The following is a 17,184-nucleotide window of genomic DNA, read 5'->3' on the forward strand; positions in this document are numbered from 1 at the left end:
CCGTGTTAGCCAGGATGGTCTTGATCTCCTGACCTCGTGATCCATCTGCCTTGGCCTCCCAAAGTGCTAGGATTACAGGCATGAGCCACCACGCCTGGGTGCCTGGCTTATTTCATTTAACATAGTGTCCTCCACTTCCATCCACGTTGTTGTAAATGACAGGGTCGCATTCTTTTTTATGGCCAAATAGTATTCCATTGTGTATATGTATAATTTAAGCTTTAATGTGTCATTACATTACAGATTAGATTATGCTGCAGAAGGAAGAATAGATACTAGACCAGAACTTGGGCACAGAATTATTTGTGTAGAAGATATAATTGAAGCAGTTAGTATGTAGGTGTTAACTGTCCAAAGGAGAGGATAGAGAGAGAACTCACAGGACAGAGGGAGGGCATGAGGAGGAAGGACAGCCAGTGGAAAGTAAAGTACACAGAGATTTAAGAGGAGAACCATAAAGTAGCATAGTGTACAGTATTATAAAATCCAAAGAAGGGAACTTCGAAAGGAGGAAATGTTCTAGAAAACTTGAGAATTGGGTGCAAACAGAGCCTTGAAGTTGTAGTGAATAAAGAGGAAAGGATTCAAAGTAGATGAAAGTAAGTAGGAATGAACCACTCATTTTAAGATTTCTTCTGTGTTGGTAGTTAAAGGAGAGTTGGCAACAAAGTCAGTTGAAGGAGCTTTATTGGTTTCCCCTAAGAAAATTTTATATTTAAAGCAGAGCGAAAGAAGCCATTGAAGATGGGAAGAGCTCTTCTGATTTATTTCTCATTCTTTATTAACACTATTACTCTCTCCCTCTTATCCAAGACAGACACCTCAGCCATTACCAAGCTCTGTCAGTTTTTTTCTTTTCTTACACCTGTCTTACTCTTTTCTCTCTTGGTTTATGCTTCAGAGCACTTGAAAAACCAGTATCACTAAAATCTAATTTTTGTCAAATTATCTTCAAAAATTGTATGGCTGTTTGTATTATATTGAGTGTCCCTTAACTTTCAGAATTTTTTGCAGTTTGGCAGTAGACTTTCTGACATTCTCTCTTATTTCCATATCCCAGTGAAATCATTGTTCCATTTCAGCCAGAATAATCTATAGTGTCCCCAGAGTCTCTAAGTTTTTTTTTTTTTTTTTTTTTTTTCATTCCATGCCTTTAGGCTTACCATCTCTATCACCTGGCATAACTTCTCTACAAATACCATCAAGAAGTCATCCTTGACTGGAGATATAGCATGATATAGGGCAATGCTTTACCTATCAATTTAGTGAGTTGTGACTAGCACTTTTTAAAAATTAAACAGACTAGAATGAAATCTCTTCTTATTTAAATTTCTAGTTTGATATTTTAAATAGCTCTCCGGTAAACATTCTTTTTGTTTGCTTTGAGATAGTCTCCCTCTATCACCCAGGCTGGAGTCTGTACTCCGTGTGATAATTGCTCACTGCAGCCTCCAACTCCTGGGCTCAAGTGATCCTCCCACCTCAGCCTCCTGAGTAGCTGGGACTACAGGCACGTGCCACCATGCTTGGCTGATTTTTTTTAAAAAATTTTGTAGAGATGGGGTTCTCACTGTGTTGCCCAGGCTAGTCTCAGACTCCTGGGCTTAAGAGATCCTCCCACCTTGGCCTCCCAAAGTACTGGACTCACAGATGGCAGCTATCATGCCTGGCCTCTGTGGACATTCTGATACACATCTTTTTACACATTTTTAATTTCTTCCTTAGGATAAATTACTTGAAGAGGAAGTAATAAGTCACAGAGTAGGGAATGCTTTTTAAGGTAATCAGGTACTTATTGCCCAATTGCTTTCCAGAAAGATTCTTTTTTACTTCTCAGTGTTGTGTAAAAGTACATGTGTCATTTAACTGTTACTGTATATTATTATTTTGCCAACTTAATGAGGAAAAATTGAATTATATTTTAATATGGATTTCTTTGCTTATTAGTACAGTTAAATTTGTTGATCATTTTTTCTTAGCATATTAAAATTAAAAGTAAAATTTTTTTAAACAATATATAAACATTTATTTAATTCAGTTTACTTTTAGTAAATACTTTCATCTCTTTTTGTCTTAAACCTCTCAAGAAAGCAGGACAATAAGCTCCTTGTTACTAATTTCTGCAGTAATAGATACTACTACCAGTGCCATCTCTAAACTCAGTCATTTGAGTCCTAGTCAGGAGGACAGGAACCTATCTACCAGCCCCTAGATCAACCACAGGATCCCTTCTTCCCTGATTTGTGGAAATGGTAATGCCCCTTGGATGCCGAAATGCATCTTGGTTCTGCATTTAAAAGTTCTTTAATACTGGCCAGGTGCAGTGGCTCACGCTTGAAATCCCAGCACTTTGGGAGGCCAAGTCAGGTGGATCACAAGGTCAAGAGATCGAGACCATCCTGGCTAACATGGTGAAACCCCATCTCTACTAAACATACAAAAAGTAGCTGGATGTAGTGGTGTGTGCCTGTAATCCTAGCTACTTGGGAGGCTGAGGCAGGATAATCACTTGAACCTGGGAGGCGGAGGTTGTGGTGAGCTGAGATCGTGCCACTGCACTCCAGCCTGGCGACAGAGTGAGACTCCATCCCCACCCCCCCTAAAAAAGTTGTTTAATACCACTTATCTTCAGGAAGGATACAAGATTTAAATGAGTAGATACTATAGATAATTGTGTTAATAAATAGTCCTTTTACAAATTTTATAGCAGTCATCTTGGGATACAGTTCAATATACAAACATCTTAAGTATTATTGTACTAAAATGTTAATGATTCAAAGTATTTCCATTTTAAGGGAAAAGATACTGAAAGTGGGATACAGAGATGTTTATTCTTTTCTATTTTGCTTTTGCTTTCTTGTGACTACTCTTAGACTTTGTCATTCTTAGCTCTCAACTACTCCCAATTCAGCATTATTTCTTTTTCTGAAATTCACATTTTAGCACTTGTGGCTTCCATTTGTTTGGCACTTAATTGATGACTTTTCATTGTTAGTTATTTTCTCTATTTATATATCTGTCTTACTTGCTCTGTCTGGATTTTAAGCTCCTTGAGGACAAGGATCTATTCCTTTGTGTACTATCATAATATCCCCCACATGGTAGGTAAGTAAGCAATAAATATTGATCAGTTGATTGTAGTAATTAATGGAACTGACCAGAAAATATTTTTCACTGTTGATTCTTATTGCAAATATTTGTAAAATTATACTTTACCTTAGTATAATTCATGCGATTACATCTTTGTTTCGTTATTAAGGATTGCTTCATTTTAGGTTAATTATTCTTAGTATCAATTTTCAATTTTAGTTCTATAGATAGGGATACAGGCAGCATAAGGGGGCAGGAGATACTTTTCATTCTTGTTTATGGTTCAGAACCACCTAAAACTAGCTAATGCTACAAAAGTACAAATGCTAGAGATAATTATAAGTTTGGAAAGGGATGGAGGGGTACTGCTAGACTAATAGCACATGAAAATGCCTCAAGTGGCAGTCTACAAAGTAAGATAAATGGCAGTACTGAGGACAACATTAACAGTGATCAAATCTCCATGTCTCACCTACGTTTCACATTTGTTGTTTGTTTGTTTGTTGTTGAGGGGGTGTTTGTTTAGAAATGCCTGGAATCTGTTGATTGGACACTGTTAAGGCACTAGGTATACCTAGCAATTGATTTCTGCAGATAAGTTGAAACATAAATTTTTTTGAGCTTCTCTTTATATAGAGTTTGGATAATAACTGAACCAAGAGTATACCCGTGATGTTTTATGTTTGATTTTTTTTTGTTTATTTATTATTGGCTGAATCCTTGGCATATACCTCCTTTTTTGTTGGTTATTTGGATTGCTGAAAAATATTCTAATTTTAATCAGTGTCCGCTCAGTTTGAGTCTAGTTAATGCAGGTTCATATTGTAGTAGTAAAAGTCTTGCTCTGTCACACAGGCTGGAGTGCAGTGGTGCTATCTCGGCTCACTGCAACCTCCGCCTCCCAGGTTCAAGAGATTTGTGCCTCAGCTTCCCAGGTAGCTGGGATTACAGGCACACGCCACCATGCCCGGCTGATTTTTGTATTTTTAGTAGAGATGGGGTTACGCCATGTTGGCGAGCTGGTCTCAAACTTCTGGCCTCAAGCGATCCGCTCGCCTTGGCCTCACAAAATGCTGGGATTACAGGCATGAGCTACCGCTCGTGGCCTATTTGGTTGTCTTCGACTTAATAAAGAAATACCCCTTTGAAAAAATTTCCCTTGTGTTGTTAGCCTGCCAGCAAGGTGATACACTCTGTATTTCAAAACTCTTAAAACCCGTAAATGAAATTTTAATTTCCTTTCAAATATATACCGTAACAATCTGTTTTTTCTCTATGATGAACTAGTTAATATATAATATAGACTGGTTTTTCACAAATTCTAAACCAACCCTAATTTCTTCTAAGGCTGGTCTGCTTCCCTATTCTTATGCTTACTAGTTCAAACTGTCCAGAGAACAAAATTATTATAAAAGATACCTTCTCTGTGTAATTTCCCTTGGATTATAATCATTTCCCTTGGCGTAAACAAGGGAAATGATTATATTGAGTTTTGATGTCATTGAGGATGGAATGAAATAAAAGCTTCCTTACTTCATGAATATTATGTGCTTAGAATATATTTCCCTACATGCTAGTTGGAAAGTCACAGAGATCATCAGATTGAATTTCAGTGTTTAGTTATTTTATGAATTATTTTCATGATTTTATACAAAGACTCGATTGAAAAGTAATTTCTTATCAGAAAGTCATTGTCTTGATAACTGCTAATGACAATTTTCTAATTGTATTCAGATTAATTTAAAGTTTGGCATCAGAAAACCAGAAGCTCGGACAGGAACTGAGACAGATACCTGTACAGCTTGTGCAGGTACCTTGATCCTTGAATTTGCTGCTTTAAGTCGATTCACAGGAGCAACAATATTTGAGGTTTGCTTTTTATGATCTTTGATATCCTGGGTATTGGGCATAACTACCTTTATATCTTCTTCATTGGTTAAATATTAGGATTATTAGTTGGAGAATTACTGTTATTTTAGTGAACTTTTTGTCTAAATTCCTTTACATGGTTTTTAATTGTCAAAAACCTAGAACATTGTAAGAGAGCTATGTTAAATCCAACTTTGCATTTTGTTCATCGACTATAAAGTGTATGTTTAGGTTTAGTCTTAGAAATTTTTGTAGCCATATTACTTAAATGAATTTGATGTCTCCTTGATATCATAAATGTCTTATATGAAATACTATGTCCCTGTGTTTTATTTGTTAGACTTCCAGATGGTCTATTGCACTTCTGAAATTTCTGAAACCTTCACTAATCTTCTAAAACACAGTGAAATTTTTGTACTTAAGTCTTGATTGAGACTCTAATCTGTAAATTTGTTTACTGCAAGGGAAATGTTATTCATTATCCAAAAGACTTAATATCCCCACATAGTTGTTGTGGACTAGCTATGTCTCTCATTTAAAAAATCTAATTATTTAAGCATGTCATTGGAGTGCAGTGGTAACACAAAGCACCCTCTTTTTCAAGCATATGACTTAGGTTAATGTTTAAAAATCCAACAAATGGCAAACAGAACAAGCAGAAATAGGGACTGTATACTTACATTACAGATATTAGATCTGAATGTAAAGAAAACAAATTTACTTTGTATGTATTTATGCCTTTGAATGTATGTGTGTATGTTCAAATGTCTCAAGGACAGATATATCATGTTTGGTTGGTTAATCTTTTAAACTTAAATTTTTGCTCTATATCTTGTTCACTAATATTTTCCCTTCATTAAAAAGTGTGGACACTTTTGCATACTTTAATAACTACACTCTCAGGTATTGATGCAGTTGCAGGTGAGGAAAATAAGGCTCAAAGAGTATGAGAGACCTGCACAGCTGGTAGGTGATGCATGGAGTTGGAATTAGAATCCATGTCTTTCTGAATTTGAAACCCATACTCTTTCCAGTGGGCTATTTTGTGTTTATGAATAAATCTGTTGAAAGTCATGATTTAAAAAAAAAAATTCTTGAATATGCAGTAATTTATTATCAGAGAAGATGCAGTTGACAAAGCATTGATATAATACAGAGTTGGCAAACTACAGTCTGTGCGCAAAGTCCAGCCACTGCCTGTTTTTATAAGTAAAGCTTTATTGGAACACAGCCATGCTCAATTGTTTGTTTTTATTTGTGCCTACTTTGGTGCTACAGTAACAGAGTTGAGTAATTGTGCCATTTACTGTGTGACCCATAGCACTTAAAATACCTGGTCCTTCTCAGAAAAGGTTTGCTGACCCTTGGTCTAATATATAAAGAGATCTGAATTCTCATATTATTTTTTTTGTCCTGTAATTCAATTTTAAACTCTAGCTAATCTTGAATTTCACTAGGCCTGTTTTCTTAGCTGTAAAATAAGACTAGGGAAATAGAATCTTTTTAAAGTTTCCTGGCTCTGAAATTCTGCCATTTAATTAAAATTATAACCTGCTTTGTGTTTAAGAGAAATCAGCATAGTTTGAGTTAAGAATTATAACTATTTTACACTCTGTAATCTACCAAGTGGCAAATTGGTTTAATGACTTTTTCTTTTGTAGAAGTCCTTCTGCAGTGCTAAATAGGTTCATGCTCTGAAATTAATTTAGAAACCTGCCTGTACTTGCCCTTTGCATTTATATTTTGTAACATCTTTTCATCCAAAGCCAAAAATTTGATTCCAACTCATTTTATTTAGTATCTAGTAGATAAATGAGAAAAAGAAAAACATGTCATAAGGTTACAAGTTTGTTGTTATCAAATATTTGGTAGCCTAGTTGATTTAATAGCTTTTTACTAATGAACTTGCATACCATTTAAAAAGTAGGATCTGAAATGACTTTCAAAGATAGCATACTACCTTTGAAATTCTCATCCAGTTTTCTAAACAAGAGTAGGGAGATTTTTACTTTGCATTTAAGTGGTAGAAATTACTTTAACAAGTATATCTAATTATGTAAGCAATTAATATAATTTAATAATACATGTGTGTGAATATGAACTTGTGCTACAAGAGTAGATGACATGAAGAAAAAACAAAAAGAGTGGAGGAAAGTGAGCCTTCCTCTGAATAGCGTATTCAGTCTTTCCTAACTACACTGATTGGTTGAAAAAGAGCCAAGCTTTGAGTTTTAAGGAAATTTGTTTTATAAATAGTTATCTTTGAAATTTAACCTAATTCTTAAAATATCCTATCGGTCTTTGAGTTTTGTTTGTTTCCTATTTGCCAAAGATACTTAGTTCTTCAAATATGCATTTATTTATTTATTTATTTTTTAAATTACAGGAATATGCCAGAAAAGCTCTTGATTTTCTCTGGGAAAAAAGACAGCGAAGTAGTAATTTAGTGGGCGTGACTATAAATATTCATACTGGAGATTGGGTACGAAAAGGTATGTAAGTTAGGCTTTTTAAATCAAGCCTTTGCATCCTCAAAATGGTTCGGAATAAAGAATTTTCATTTGTTAAAATAATCTTTGGGATACTATAAAGCATAGATTCTCACCAGATTGCTGGAATTTTAATTTAGCCAGATTTTCTTTTGATGCCAAATGTGGCACACTTCTTCTAGATGATTTAGTATTCTATTTCTTAATGGATATAGCATTATAGCTATAGGATACAGATGAAACACTATAATTCATTTGAAAACTAGAGAACCAGAGTTCCGCAGCCATCTCACATTAAGGTGTGGTTTAGTAAGAATCTGGGTTTAATAAATTCTTTTTTTTTTTCCTACCTACAGAAATATAGTAGCTAAGAGCGTAGACCCTGGAGTCGTGTTGTTGGATTCAAGCTGTGTGATCTTGGGAAACTTATTTAACCTCTATGTGCCTCTCTATTCCATGTCTGTAAAGTGGGCATATTAATAGTAATTAGTTGTTCTGTATAAGGATTAAATGAGTTAACCGAAGTAAAGTACTTAGAACAGTGTCGAGCATGTACTACACTTACTATGAAGTAAGTGCCCAGTAACGAGATGTTAGTCCCTTTGATTAATAATTTTACTTCTGGGAATCTAGTCTGAGGAATAATACAAAACAGAGAAAATTATTTGTTCCCAAGATGTTCCCATGCAATTATTAATAGCAGAAAATTGGGAAACAGTCTAAATAACCATCAATAAAAAAAGCTAAAAAAATTATTTTATGTCAGTAAAATAAATCAGAAGCATGGGAAGGAACATATAACAATGTTATGTGAACAAACAGGATATTGAATTGTACAAAGAATGTGATTTTATCTTTATAAAACACCCTGATAAGCACAGACGAATGGAAATAAACTAGAATATTTTTTTTTATTATTATTATTATACAAAACTAGAATATTCTTAATGAAAGCATCTTTTTTATACATTTTCTCTATTTCTAAAAAGCTTATCTTGTTTATATGTAAAATAAAAGGTAACTGCCTACATTTAAATAAATAAAAATTATAAAATTATTAATTCAAACATATTAAAATAAAATTGTTACCTTTATTCAGTATTGTATAAAATTTTTCTGTGTCATCTAAATGCTTCCTGAAACAGATCTGAATTGTGCCTTCAGAATTTTGTAATTTTTTTTTCTTTTAAACCCACCTCAGACCTCAGGTGCAAGTTAATCGTAATTAATTTTGAATTAAGCATAATCATTGTGTTATGACACAACAGTCTTATTAGTGGTTCATGCATGGCCCATTTTACTTAGTCATTTCAATAATGTAATAAGCACCACCTTGTGGATGCACAGACCCAGACACAGCCCATACCCCAGCAGAATGAAGCACCTGCCATATTTCTGCTGAAGCCAAGTAGTGCAGAGCTTCGGCCGTGGCTCCAAGGATCTTGGCATCCCCACAGTTAACTTTCCTGAACAAGTAGTAGATAATCTTCCAGGTGATGTATCCACTGGCGTTTACTGTGGTTGGACTAGTTTTGGAAGTGGAGATGTCAATAAGATGGTGGTGAGCATGGGATGGAACCCATACTACAGGAACACAAAAAAGTCCATGGAAACTCATATCATGTATATCTTCAAAGAGGACTTCTATGGGGAAATCCTCAATGTGGCCATTGTTGGCAACCTCAGACCAGAAAAGAACTTTTGACTCTTCAGAGTCAGTTATTTCAGTAATTCAGGGTGATACTGAGGAAGCTAAGAAATGACTAGATTTACCAGAACATTTGAAACTCAAGACAGTTTCTTCCAAGTTCCTAAAAGCAAAATATTGAATGGCCACTGATGAAAAATCATCTTATGTATTCATTCACTGTTTTCTAGTATTTCACTGCTTGTAACTGTCTAGTTTCATCTTGGTTATAGTTTAAAAAACAAATATTTTCCTACATCTGTGAATTAAATAGTACAGTGTAGTTACCATATTGTACTTCAGCTGTTAAATTAAATCCATTATGTCATAACACTAAAAATACTCATTTAAAAATGAAGATTTAAAATAACATAATATGTTGATTTAAATGTACCACTAGAAAAGTGTTGTGTCTTACAATAGAAATGAAATGTATATAAATATGGATAAAAAGACAAGTCACTAGTTTGAGATAAGAACTATTATTTTCATGGTAACGTACCAGCATGTATGTGCTTGTATAGCATACACATAAACAGAGAAGGCTTAATGTATTTATAATGCAAATACAAATGCATTAAATAGACGTTTGATAGTGTATTATAAACCTAAGAGGAAAAATCCAGACTTTGTGTTTTTGATATTTTGTGCATCAATATATTGCTACAAACATGAAAACTGTGAAAATTTTTAAATCATTTCCTTGCAGTCATATCATTGTACCATCTTCATTTTTGTCTAGAGTTGGTTCAGTTCTAAGTGGTCTAGACTCCACCTGCCTATCGTTTTTTTTTTTTTTTTTTTACTGGTTAAGACAGTAAAATTGGTGTTTTTTGAATCTGTAGGTTTCATTTTTGTGTTAGATAACATTTCTTTTTAAGAGTAGATATTATTATTGTTGTTTAATTTTTTCTTGATTTTGGTTCTTTTTTCCTTTTTTGGAAAAAGCAAAACAAGAGACTTCATCTTTAGATTTCCTCAAGGTTTAAGTGAATTTACTATTCATTTATACATACCAGTTTCTTAAAGAACACAAGATGCTTATTTTCCAGCTAGTGAAACTAAGAGCTAATTAAACTATGAAATAGTTAGAAAATTATTTATTTTAAATATAATTATCTGTTCCAGGGCAAATCTAAACTGGTGTAGTTGTGTATATGCACAATGTAATTTAAAGCTAATCTAAGGAGTGCTTATAGCTTGAGGGAAAGGCATAAATAAACATTAAATAATCTATATAGTATGGATTTTTCTTCCTACTAACTGTATGATTTTTGGCTACTTGCATCTTTTTGTTTATATTGGCAAAAAGTTGAAGTCTTTGGAAAATTAATAAATCAACATTACAGATTGCTTTGGGCCCCCTCAAAGAGTATATTGCATCATGGTTCACTTTAGCAACAGATTTGGTGGTGATGGAGGGATGGAGTAGAAGTATTTAGAGGTAATTTTGAAGATGATTCATTATAAATCATTTTTTTCTTATCTGCATAAATTAGAATTGATTTTAATAATACAAAATATATAGAAAAATGTCTGAAGCTGTTGGAGAAGAGGGAAGTATATGTAATTCAGTTGGATTATGTTTTACTTTTTGGTATATGAATTTATGGCAAAAAATGCCATTTGTGGTTTTTTCATTTCTTTATCAAAATTTTAAGTTAGAAATCCTATACTTGAAAGAAGACTCAATTTTTAGTGGCTTTATGAAGCAAAGTTAAAAACAAACATGGAAAAAGTAAAAACATTTGTGTCTTATTTGCCACTAATTATATTCTCCTTAAGTGGGTGAAAGTTCTTTGATATTTTATTGTTACCCTTGCATGTTGTTAAATAACCATTGGTTTTGAGAATCAGGTAGTGTGTTTAGGGGTTAGTTAATTGTGTACATTTTCCAAAGTTTTGTATTGATTATAAGAAGTTACAGTAGTAAGTTATAGTGGTATCACTGTGATTAGTCTGAATGTTTTCAGGCCTTGATATCTTGATTAAGTGATATTTTTTTTAAAAAAAATTGAACAGTTGTATAATGAAAAATCTCATTTGTGTTTCCATAGATAGTGGAGTTGGAGCAGGGATTGATTCATATTATGAATATCTGTTAAAAGCCTATGTCTTGCTTGGAGATGACAGTTTTCTGGAAAGATTTAACACAGTAAGTTGATACAGTTTTATATTTTATAATCAATTTCATTTGAGTCCAGATTTTTATAGAAACTCCATTACCTGAATGACATTGTAAAAATAATTTTTAAAATGTGTAGTGGTTTTGTGTCAGTATTTCCTGATGATGTTGAACAGGGACAGCGTAAAAAGTGATATGCATTCCAAAAAATTAGTTGATAAAGTAGTTTTATTTTCACCTTTTATCAGAAACTTTGCAGATCTGCCAGTAAGAGATGTAATAGATTTGAGTTTTACCTAATCTTGTTTGTACAAGGATAAGAATTATTGAAATATGTTACTAGTTAGCTTTTTCCTTTGGATTCCAATTCTTTTTGAAATCTTGGAAGTTTGGCTTAGTCTTTGATTACACCAAGGATACAGGGCTTTGAAGACCTGGAGAAACTAGTGAGTATTCATTTCAAAAGCAAGTCTTAAGACTGCCTCAGAACCACAAGCATATTTTTTGGGAAAAGTGGGAGGATTATTGAACCCAATTGAATCACCCTTTTAACTGAAGCAAACTGAAATGAATATAGCAAACTCATCAGTTATATCACTATATTGTTTTTAAACTAATCTACCACTTCTTTGCTCACCTATCGGTTCATCCATGTTATATGTATGAGACAGTATGACATGGTGATTAAAAGTATGAGAGAGGTACTGGTTTAAATTTTGATTGTACCACCTATGGGTTTTGTGATTTTGAGAAAGTTAACTAATATTATTTGCCCCTGTTTCTCATCTACAAAATGGGAGTACTAGTACTATTTTATAGGGTTATTGGGAGGATCGAGTTTATGCATTCAGAGTGATTAGAGCAGTGCCTTTAACCTATGGCCAATATTCAATAATAGTGATTAAATAATAGGTAAATTTGCAAAAAAATTAGTAAAAGTTAATGTCATTAATTGAATACTTTATAAAATTATCACGGATTGTTTATTAGATTATAACAAGAATTTATTGAGGTGAATGGGGACAAATAACTGTTTTTGTTGGCTTGTTATCACAACTCAACCTTTTGTCAAAGCGAGAAATATCTAGGAGAAGACAAAAGAAGGGAAAAAGAGTTTTCTAAGACCATAGTAAGCTGAGATAGCAAACCATAAGAGTGGCAGCAGTGATTAACTGCATTAGTTTACATAGTAGTGAGTGCCAAAATATTGTTAGCCGAGAAGGGATCAAACTTCCAAGATACAGGAAAAAGCAAATTCTGTAATATAGAAGCTGATAGCTGTATTCCAAGGGGACCTATGAGCATCAGTGGGCCACAAAGACGTACTAACCACGGGCTAACACCACAGGACATAGAGATGTTCAGTTCCATTTTTCTCAGAAGGTCCTATATTACAGGTAGTCTTTAATAGTCTGCCTGTGAGTTAGAGGACATACAGGAGTACATACATATTTTAGAAAGGTCTCCATCTAAAATAACTTAAATATTTATATAAATTGGTAATTAGTGAATTTATATATAAATTCTAGTTTAATTTCTTCACAGTGCTATTTAATGTGTTTAGAGTAGTACCTCTTTTTTCATCTAACTTTCATGAACACATGTTGTGATCTTTTAGCACTATGATGCCATAATGAGGTATATTAGCCAGCCACCTCTTCTACTTGATGTGCATATCCACAAACCAATGCTGAATGCTCGGACTTGGATGGATGCTTTGCTTGCCTTTTTCCCAGGCTTGCAGGTATAAAGAATTGTATCTTCTTAATATGAACGTAAGATGATGATGTTAATTAGGCGCATTTTTGATCTTTAAAACTGAACTACAAAACATAGTTGCAGTTCAGAATTGTATTTTATACATTTTTCTGTTTATGTAATGATTAGAGATAAAATCAGCTCATATTTTATTAGGTAATTTTATTGTTGTTGATTTCTAGGTGTTAAAGGGGGATATTAGACCTGCTATTGAAACTCATGAAATGTTGTATCAGGTGATTAAAAAACACAATTTTCTACCAGAGGTAAGCAAATAATTTTTGGAATAATCTTACACACACACATACACACACACACACACACACACACATACACATATACACTATAAGTTGCTAATATAAAGGTGGAAAATGGCATCTTCAAGGCTTGTTGGTTCTTTTTTTTTTCCTATTAAATAGTTTATTTTTGGTTTGTACAGTATTATATATGTTTCTGCTTTTCTTTGTGTGTTAAGAGAAGTCTGATTTAGGGTAATGCTGACATTTTTAAAATTTTATGTAAAAAAATTCCAGGCTTAGTTCTTCTCAACTCTTCCTAACTTAATGCCATTGTAATATTCTGTCATTCTAACTCTTGTATGTACCTACCAGCTAGGAAGATTTTGTCACTTTTTATTTTCTAAAGCTTGTCTTATGAAAACTGCGTATATTAGATATACTTTTGTTGTTCACACATGCCCTCTGGAAATGTAGAGAATGCCATCTCCTCCTCATGCTGATTGAGAATTATTCTTCCTGATTTTTATACATCATATTAGTAATAAATATTCTTGCTAGCTTGATATGACAAAATTTTAATAGCATACTTTTTGGCTTTCCAGAAATGTACCATTAAAAATTTCCAAATGTGTGTATGGCCTTGTTCTATCCCTGCTTATTGACTACCCTCTGTGAGATATCTAAGCATTCCACCAACTTAGAAGGGTTCCTAAAGTGTTTGTTTTGGAAAGTATAGTTTTATTAGCCTTCAGGTGAGTAGGACTGTGCATTGTAGACAATTCATATCCATACAGAATAAACTGAGGTTTCAATTAATACATCTATCACAAATGAAGTTTTTATTTAGCTCCCATAAAAGTTTTTGTTTGCTTTTATTTTCTTTTAAAAACCAATTGATTGTTGTTATTGAATAAATTTCAAATAGACTAATTTTATTTATTTCTAAATAATGCTGTGTCATATTCCACAAAGGATTTGAGGCTGTTAGAAAGTATAAGCTAAAATATGAAATACGTATGCTTGCACATTGCTAAGAGAGATTTTAAGTATTCTCACCACAAAAAAAGATAAGTATGTGAGATAATGCATATGTTAATTAGCTTGATTTAGCCATTTCATAGTGTATACATATATTAAAACACCATGTCGTATACCATAAATATATGTCACTTTTATTTGTCGATTTAAAAAATTTAAAAATAAATATGAGAACCAGGGAAGTAATAATTCAGAAGAAAAAGTAGAGGGAAGGATAAAAAGAAAACACAATTATGTTTACCACCAGGACCCATGTAGTGGCATTACTGAGTTTCATTACTGAGTTTTTCTGAGTTTTCTAATAGCCAGAATGATCATTGAAAAAATAATCAATTTAATTGGTAAAAATAGCAGCCTTTGCAAAATGAATTGTTATTTTAAGCAATGAAAATTGATGTTTTATTGATGAAAATGTCATGATTGCTATTTTAATTGCTTTTACCTATTTATATCTATTCTATATATTCTAGAACTACTTGTTTATTTAATCACATTTTTTATGCCTTTTGTATGTTGTTTTGTTCAGGCGTTTACCACAGATTTCAGAGTACACTGGGCTCAACATCCTTTAAGGCCAGAATTTGCAGAAAGTACCTACTTCTTATATAAAGTAAGAAAATATACCCCATTTTACTTAAAGTTTAGCCCCCGTTCTCTGTTGGATCTCTCACTCTTTTATAATTGTGATTGGGTTTTCAGAGTCCCCTTTTAATATTATAATGATTGGCTATATCATGGTTCTTATTCATCTAGTCCACAGAATTATTGAATGATGCAAGAATTGACATGTAAGGTTTTTTTCTTTAAAAAATATTATGTAAACGTTTCTTTAAAGAGAAACTTTATGTTCTAGAGCTGCTTTCCTAAAGCATGTCTCTTGCCTTTCTTCAGTCAGGCAGCCTTTCTGAGCATTAGAAATTTAAAAACTAAGGTTATATAGTTGAATTTTATAATTGTGTATTTAAGAAATTCTGTAAAGCAGATTCACAGCTTTTTTTCAGAACTCAGTTCTATATAATGTGCTCCAGTGCCTGATACAGTGCCTGGCACCTAGTAGGTACTCAATAAATATTTGATAAATGAATGGATATGTGGTAATATATAAGCTATATATATGTATACATATATTTTCCTTTTTAATAGGCTACAGGAGATCCTTACTACCTTGAAGTAGGGAAGACACTTATTGAAAATTTAAATAAATATGCTAGAGTGCCTTGTGGATTTGCTGCCATGAAGGATGTTCGTACTGGAAGCCATGAGGACAGGTAAGACAATTGCTAACATCCCCTTTCCTCAGGGTCTCTCTGAAACAACACAAAATGCAACTACCATTTAGGATTCAAATAAGTTTAATTCTTTTACAAGGGTTAGAAACCTTTGTTCCTTGTGTTTACTTTTTTAAACTGTTGAATAGACTAATTTTAATTTGTTTGAAAAGTTTGTATTTTTATCATAGTCCCTGGCATATAGTAGGTGCTCAGATGATTTTTAAATAAATGAATCAATGATGTTAAATATCAGAACTTTGGTATTAGGACTATCTAAAATGTGGCTTTTTTTCTTCTTTGATAATAGTTTCCTTTTATATTACATAAGACATTAGAAATTACCAAGATGAGGAATGATCTGGAATATGATTCGTGTTCGGCCAAGAATTCCTCAAAAGCTGTGTGTACTCTTACACCGTTGCTGACTTGCAGGGGTGGGAAAGACCAGTGGTAGTTTCTGTTTCATTAGACAGTGGATAGATGTAGATGGTATGAAGTATTCAAGCTATAAAAAGTGCTCCACATGAAATTCACAAGCATTCTGATAATTCTAAGATCACTTATCTGGTTATCACATCTCTAAATGAATGCCAAAGCTTGTTTGTTCATTTGGTTAGCAAATGTTCATTCCAGAAATATTTACTGAGACCCCTTATGTGCCAGGGCTCTTACTAGTTTTTAAGGATTAAAGATATGAAGATAAGTCCTTTCTGTCTTTGAATCACTGAAGGCAGGCCAATAAGCAGACTTTTAAAACATTGTATATGTGTTATGAAACATACTAAAGGGGCATCAAGCACAAGTTGGGATGTGATAGTCAATGAAGGGTTCCTGAAGGATCCTATGTCCTGAAGGATAACCCAGAATTAGAAGAAGAAAGATGTAAAAGAAGTTCCAGGCAGTGAGACTGAAGACATGAGAAACACAGCACTCATCATCTACCCATAGAATTGTCCCTTAGTTCTTCACTTAGTATTCGGATAATGGTTAATTAGGCTTCGAATCTCCATCCCTAACCACAGCTAATGAGAAATGGTTAGGTTCTGGAAGCAGGCATACAAATAATAGCAAGAAATAAAAGCAGATACCTTGTGTATTTGCCTGGAACATTTATTGACTGTTTCCTGCACTCCAGACAGTCTTCTAAGCATTTTATGTGTTTAACTAATTTGATCCTTACAACAGCTTTCTGAAGTGTATTATTATAGTCTTCATTTTAAAGGTGAAGAAACCAAGGGAAAGAGAAGTTAGGGAACTTGCCTAAGGTCACACAGTTAGTAAGATTAAATCAGAATTCTAATCTAGGCAGATTGGCTCTTGACAATGATGTTATACTGGCAATTCATTAAAGAACAATAATTAAGCACCTACTGTATGCCAGCCACTGCACTTAAGTGTGGGGTAGAAAGATAAAATAGAACCAGTCCCTGCACTCCCATGACTTGTGAATAAGATAGGTGTGTAAAGAAATAATCACAACCATGTGATATGTTCTAAAATACAAAAGAGGTAACAAGCTGAAGAATTACAGAGGAAGACATGATTTACTGTTTAGAGTTCCATTTTTCAAAGTGTAACATCCTTCTTTTTTTCCCCACCAAATGCTCCTTTTGTGACA

At 33.3% G+C, this 17,184-nt stretch overlaps 1 protein-coding gene and 1 pseudogene across 5 annotated transcripts in view; both read left to right on the forward strand.

The window, feature by feature from the left end:
- Positions 1-17,184, forward strand: part of EDEM3 (ER degradation enhancing alpha-mannosidase like protein 3) — a 64,864-nt gene that overhangs the window by 22,803 nt on the left and 24,877 nt on the right. For all 5 annotated transcript variants that reach the window (XM_032136581.2, XM_032136586.2, XM_058430511.1 and 2 more), the window contains exons 7-13: positions 4,825-4,959; positions 7,346-7,451; positions 11,193-11,290; positions 12,879-13,004; positions 13,201-13,284; positions 14,822-14,905; positions 15,439-15,563. In XM_032136581.2, coding sequence (XP_031992472.1) covers positions 4,825-4,959; positions 7,346-7,451; positions 11,193-11,290; positions 12,879-13,004; positions 13,201-13,284; positions 14,822-14,905; positions 15,439-15,563 — 758 coding nt within the window. The remainder of the gene's footprint in view (positions 1-4,824; positions 4,960-7,345; positions 7,452-11,192; positions 11,291-12,878; positions 13,005-13,200; positions 13,285-14,821; positions 14,906-15,438; positions 15,564-17,184) is intronic.
- On the forward strand, positions 8,824-9,288 carry LOC116457396 (riboflavin kinase-like; annotated as a pseudogene).

This window comes from Hylobates moloch, unplaced genomic scaffold, assembly GCF_009828535.3.
Source record: "Hylobates moloch isolate HMO894 unplaced genomic scaffold, HMol_V3 SCAFFOLD_18, whole genome shotgun sequence".
In the NCBI taxonomy this organism is placed as follows: Eukaryota; Metazoa; Chordata; class Mammalia; order Primates; family Hylobatidae; genus Hylobates; species Hylobates moloch.